The sequence below is a fragment of the Mustela nigripes genome, chromosome X, assembly GCF_022355385.1.
Source record: "Mustela nigripes isolate SB6536 chromosome X, MUSNIG.SB6536, whole genome shotgun sequence".
In the NCBI taxonomy this organism is placed as follows: Eukaryota; Metazoa; Chordata; class Mammalia; order Carnivora; family Mustelidae; genus Mustela; species Mustela nigripes.
In genome coordinates, this window is record NC_081575.1 from 96,271,433 (window position 1) to 96,277,432 (window position 6,000).

The window sequence follows — 6,000 nt, forward strand, 5'->3', positions numbered from 1 at the left end:
AAACATACACATATACATATTGCATGGCCATATAGATATATGCCAAGCATATTAAAATAATTTCATAAGTTTTCCCTGTGCCACGAAAATCATTCTATGAACCACAAATGGATTGCATATCATCATTTAGGATCCACTGAAATAGTGTATTTTATGCTTCCTAACAAGAGTAATACACATAAAGCATTGAATTCACGTTAGCTAAAATAGTTAAAAATTCATTTTAAATGATGCCTTATCCCAAGGGTTAGTAATCACCCCCAACTTTCTACAGTTACCCCTTCTTATGCCACATTTAGAAAAGGGGCATTTGTATTGTGCAGTTTGCTAAACAGACCTGGGGATAGTGGTGCCTCCTCATGGTTGCTTCTTCCATTGCTCAGGCGTTGCCACGAGCCACTCTTCATTTCCCTGCTACTCACTCTGAGTAACTCGGGCCTGTAATTCACCTACATATATCAATGCTATCTCTTTGCAGGCCTTAGTGAGCTAAGGAAGCACAGCACCTTTTACTACCTGTTAACTCCTTTCGTAAATCACCTACACAGAAAGTTGAAAGTAAGTGCTGACTAGACATTACTGAGTCATTAGAGTAAAGTAACAACATTAGAAAAGCAAAACAATTTTTGAATGTTAAAAATAATTGTTCTTAAAGTCCAAAGGAAAGCCATACAAAGTTGAGCTCTTCACACGTGTTCCCCCCACGTGGACACCCTAATCAATAGGAGTTCCCAGCAGAGATATGGAAGTCAGTGAATATTTGTTGAACAAAATGTCTAAAAGTTAAGAAAGGAAGTAAATAATATTTTAAAATGAAATTCCTTATTGATTCTAACAAACATGTGTTCTACTTGAAACATTTCTTCAAGTTTAAATAACAATGTGGGATTCTTCAGCTTTGGAAAGGTGAGAATTTTAGCTTACGGTAGTGACAAACTGGACAGAAAAACAAAAACAAGGAATGATACTGTAGCTAATTCTCATGAAATCTTATTAGCATCAGATCAGTCCCCACAGGGTAGACTGAACCAATCAAGTGAATGATTTATGAACCTTGCAGTGTGTTCTTTTTCTGAGGGGCTTAAGCAAATTTGAATTTTTGCTTTCACTTAAATGGATGATTTTCATCCATGTTGCTTCCCATAAAAAGATGTCTACTATTTTTGTTTGATAAATTAAACCTCATCCCCATGGGCTTTTGATTGCAGGGTGCCTCAGGGAACATCTGTCCGTGAAAAGTAAAAGGCCAGTAAATGGTACAGTCCAGATTATATTGAACACTCAATTATGTGTGTATCACGTGTATTTAAATGTGCTGACTAATGAAAATTTCTGGTGAAGATCGTATAAATCAGAATAGTAAATTCCTAATTCCAGTTTTGTCTTCCTTCTCAGCATGCATTATACTATGAGTTCCAAAAATGCTTCCAACATGTCTTCCTAAAGAATATTTACCTCAAAATAGGTATTAACACTTCTCATTTGAATCTCAAATTTTTGTTGAATGGATGAAGTAACCTCAAGTTTAATTTTCATCTTTATCATGAAGTTGTGTGATTGAGAGGCAAGATATTGTCCCATGTCCCTGATGCTGGGAATATAAGTGAGAAGATTTAAGAAGTTAGATTTAGGGGGCGCCTGGGTGGCTCAGTTGTTAAGTGTCTGCCTTCAGCTCAGGTCATGATCCCAGGGTCCTGGGATTGAGACCCATATCGTGCTCCCTGCTCAGGGGAAAACCTGCTTCTCCCTCTCCCACTCCCCCTGCTTGAGTTCCCTCTCTCTCTGTGTCTCTCTCTGTCAAATAAATAAATAAAATATTTTTTTAAAAAGTTGGATTTAGGGCATATAACCAGGCTTTAAATTCATTATCCAGTGCACTGTTGTTTACATCTTTGTAAACAATACATCTCTTTCACTTATCTATTTCTGTATAACGAATGGCTCCAAAATGTTGTGGCTTAACACAGTAATTTTTAATTACATCATGTCTCTATAAATCAGAAATTTGGGTAGGACTCCTATTCTATGATTCTACAGTTGTAATTCTACCTTTGCAATATGGCTGAGGTCACTCTTTGAGCTGCATTCAGCAGGAAGCTCAAATTTTAAGATAGCATTTTCTCCTCTAGAGTCACGCTCAACATGGTCTCTCATTATTCTGTAGTGTAACCTGGTCTTACAGCATGGCAGCTAGGTTCTGAGAGAGAATATAAATGCTTTCTTTTTCTCTTACAGCATTTATACTTGGGACTCCTAGTGTTACTTCTGCCATATTCTACTGATCAAGTCAAATTAGAAGTCTGTTCCATATTCGTGAGGATGGGACATAGACTCTTGGGAAGAGTGACCACATATTAGTGGCCATCTTTAATCACCATACATATTAAAGTAACAGAACAGTTGCCAGGATATGCTATTAGTTCAGTTATCAGAGATGGGTGACACTTTACTTAACACATTCACATTTAATTAGCTATGTGAAACTTCCTAAAAATTGGGATGTGTAAACCATAATAAGTCAGAGAAAGAATAACTTCAGAGGTCATTGATCATGGGCTTGGCTTCCCTTATTTCTTAATGTTTAATAGATGCCAAAGAATGTGAACATGTCATAAATTACATAAATGTCAACAGTTTTGTCTTGCAGGTTTAATAATAGTAAGTAAAGTTGTTTTGATAGAGGTAATAATAGACATCTTTCAAATTTTCAGTTTACATAAAGTTCTAATGGATCTCCAGAATCATCAACTCAAAGAGTTAAATGATTGGCTAACCAAAACAGAAGAGAGAACAAGGAAAATGGAGAAAGAGCCCCTTGGACCTGATATTGAAGACCTAAAACGCCAAGTACAACAACATAAGGTTAGTATATTTTATGCTATTTGCTTTCTACTGGGGAATAAATTCCACATACATATGTGTATTACATACATACATACATATATACATATATCATGGTTTATAGATAGGAAAAAATTAAAGCCTCAAGAAGAGTTTGAAAGTCTTTCTTTCCTGATATTTTTTGGAGTGTTTGTTTGTTCAAATACAGCATACCTTGGCTTTCATGTTTGAAAAAAAAAAATCAAATGTATTCCTGGAGGAGAACAGTGCTAGATATGTGATTTTAATAAATCACATAGTTTTGGTTCCTTGGAAGAGGGACTGTGTGGGGATTACTCACAATGCAAATTTAACTAATAAGACAAGAGGTTTTTTTACATTTTTACCTTCAATTCATAGTCTTAGAACAGGCCAATATTGATTAAAATGAACACATGTAACATTGCTTTTCTATAAAATACAGGAATCCATCGTTTATAATATTTCCATCTTTTTTCAGTTTATTTGTACATTTATGAATTATGCTCTTCGGTTGCCAGAAAGCATTTGTTTCTGTGATTAGGATTTCTACAGGAATATTTCTTTTTTTTCTCTTCAGCATCCATGTTTTTAAATGTTAATTGATATATAACATTGTATAAATTTTAGGTATATAAGTTAATGATTTGAAGTTTGTATACACTGAAAAATGATCAACAAAATAAGTCTAGTTACCATCTGTCACCATACGGAGTTAGGTACTTTTTTAAAAAAGATTTATTTATTTATTTGACAGACAGAGATCACAAGTAGGCAGAGAGGCAGGCAGAGAGAGAAGAGGAAGCAGGCTCCCCGCTGAGCTGAGAGCCCAATGCGGGGCTCTATCCCAGGACTCTGGGACCATGACCCGAGCTGAAGGCAGAGGCTTTAACTCACTGAGCCACCCAGGCACCCCTAAGGCACTTCTTTTTTTTTTTTTTTTAATCTTGTGATAAGACCTTTTAAGATTGCCTCTCCTGGCAACTTACAAATATACACTACAGTATTATAGACTGTACTACTGTGCTGTATGTTACATCCAGATGACTTGCTGTTTTCTAACTGGAAGAAAACAGTAAATACTTCGTGACTCACTTCAACCACCTGGCCTACCCCCTAACCCCCCTCCCCTCTGGCACCCACCATCAATTCTCTGCATCTGTAAGTTCTGTTTTGTTCATTTATTTGTTTCTTTGAGTAAATACCCAGAAATGGAATTGCTGGATCATATAGTAGTTCTATTTTTAATTTTTTGAGAAACCTTCAAACTGTTTTCCATAGTGTTTGACGAGTTTACTTTCTTACCAACAGTGCACAGGGTTCTCTTTTTTCCTACATCCTTATGAACATTTCTTATTCTGTATCTTTTTGATAATAAGCATCCTAACAAATGTGAAGTGATAGCTTGTTATGGTTTTGATTTGCATTTCCCTGATGATGAGTGATGCTGAGCATCTTTTCATGTGCCTGTTGGCCATCTGGATGTCTTCTTTGGAAAAATGTCTGTTCAGATTCTCTGCCTATTTTAAAATCTGATTGTGTTCTTGTTGTTGGGTCATATAAGTTCTTTATGTATTTTGGATATTAACCCCTTATTATATATATGATTTACAAATATTTTCTCCCTTTCTGTAGGTCATCTTTTCATTTTGTTGATGGTTTACTTTGCTGTGCAGAAGTTTTTTACTTTGATGTAGTCCCACTTGTTTATTTTTCCTTTTATTACTTTTGCTTTTAGAGACAAAATTAAAAAAAAAATCACCAAGACTTCTGTCATGGAGCTAGAATACCACCTAGGTATTCTTCTGAGAGTTTTATGGTTTCAGATTGTACATCAAGTCTTAATCTGTTTTGAGTTAATTTTTGTGTATGGTATAAGATAGTAGTACTGTTTCATTATTTTAAATATGGTTCTGCCATTTTCTCAACACCATTTATTGAAGAGAGTATCCTTTCTTCATTGTCTGTTCTTGTTTCTTTGTTGTGAATTAACTGAATACATATTCATGGGTTTATTTCTCGGATTTCTACTATATTCCATTAATGTTGTCTCTGCTTTGTTTATGCCAAAACCATAATGTTTTGATTGCTATAGCTTTGTAATATAGTTTGAAGCCTGGGAGAGTCATGCCTCTAGGTTTGTTCTTCTTTGTCATCATTGCTTTGGCTATTTGAGGTCTCTTGTGGCTCCATACAAATTTTAGGATTGTTCTATTTCTGTGAAAAATGCCATTGGAATTTAGATAGGGATAACATTCATTCTATAGATTGCTCTGGGCAATATGGAGGTTTTAATATTAGTTCTTCCAATTCATGAGCATGAAATATCTTTCCATTTACTTGTGTCTTCTTCAGTTTGTTTCATCAGTATCTTAGTAGTTTTTAGTATACAGCTCTTTAACATTCTAGGTTAAACTTATTCCTAGGTACTTTATTCTTTCTGAAGCAGTTGTAAAATGTTTTTTTTTTTAAATTTCTCTTTCTGATAGTTTGTTGTAAATGTATACAAATGATTTCTGTATATTGTTTTTGTACCTTGCAACTTAACTGAATTTATTAGTTCAAATAGTTTTTGGTGGTATCTTCAGGATCTTCCATAGATAAAGTCATGTTGCCTGCAAATAATGACAGTTATTTCTGATGTGGAGTTTTGAAGGTGTTTCATTCTTTTTTTTTTTAAGATTTATTTATTTGACAGAGATCACAAGTAGGCAGAGAGGCAAGGGGAAGCAGGCTCCCCACTGATGAGCCTGATGTGGGTCTCGATCCTAGGACCCTGGCATTATGACCTGAGCCAAAGGCAGAGGATTTAACCCACTGAACCACCCAGGTGCCCCTGAAGGTGCCTCATTCTAATAACCATCATAAAATTAACTCTGGGTTTTATTGTAGGAACAAGAACTTGCTTAGTCCATAAAGACAGACAGACAGACAGACACACACACACACACACACACTGAGTTTCCTTCATAATTGGTCCAGGTTAGGCTTGCCAGGTTTAGGAAATAAAAATACAAGAAGCTTAGTTAAATTTAATTTCATAATAAGCAGCAAATATTGTTTTTAATGCAAGTATGTCCCAAACTACTTATTGTTTTTTTTTAATTTTTTATTTTTTATAAACATATATTTTTATCCCCA

The 6,000-nt window shown here is 35.0% G+C and overlaps 1 protein-coding gene across 1 annotated transcript in view; it reads left to right on the forward strand.

Moving 5' to 3' along the window:
• Nucleotides 1-6,000, forward strand: part of DMD (dystrophin) — a 1,970,015-nt gene that overhangs the window by 459,565 nt on the left and 1,504,450 nt on the right. Inside the window, exon 12 of the mRNA XM_059385278.1 lies at nucleotides 2,712-2,862. Within this exon, the coding sequence (XP_059241261.1) occupies nucleotides 2,712-2,862 (151 nt within the window). The remainder of the gene's footprint in view (nucleotides 1-2,711; nucleotides 2,863-6,000) is intronic.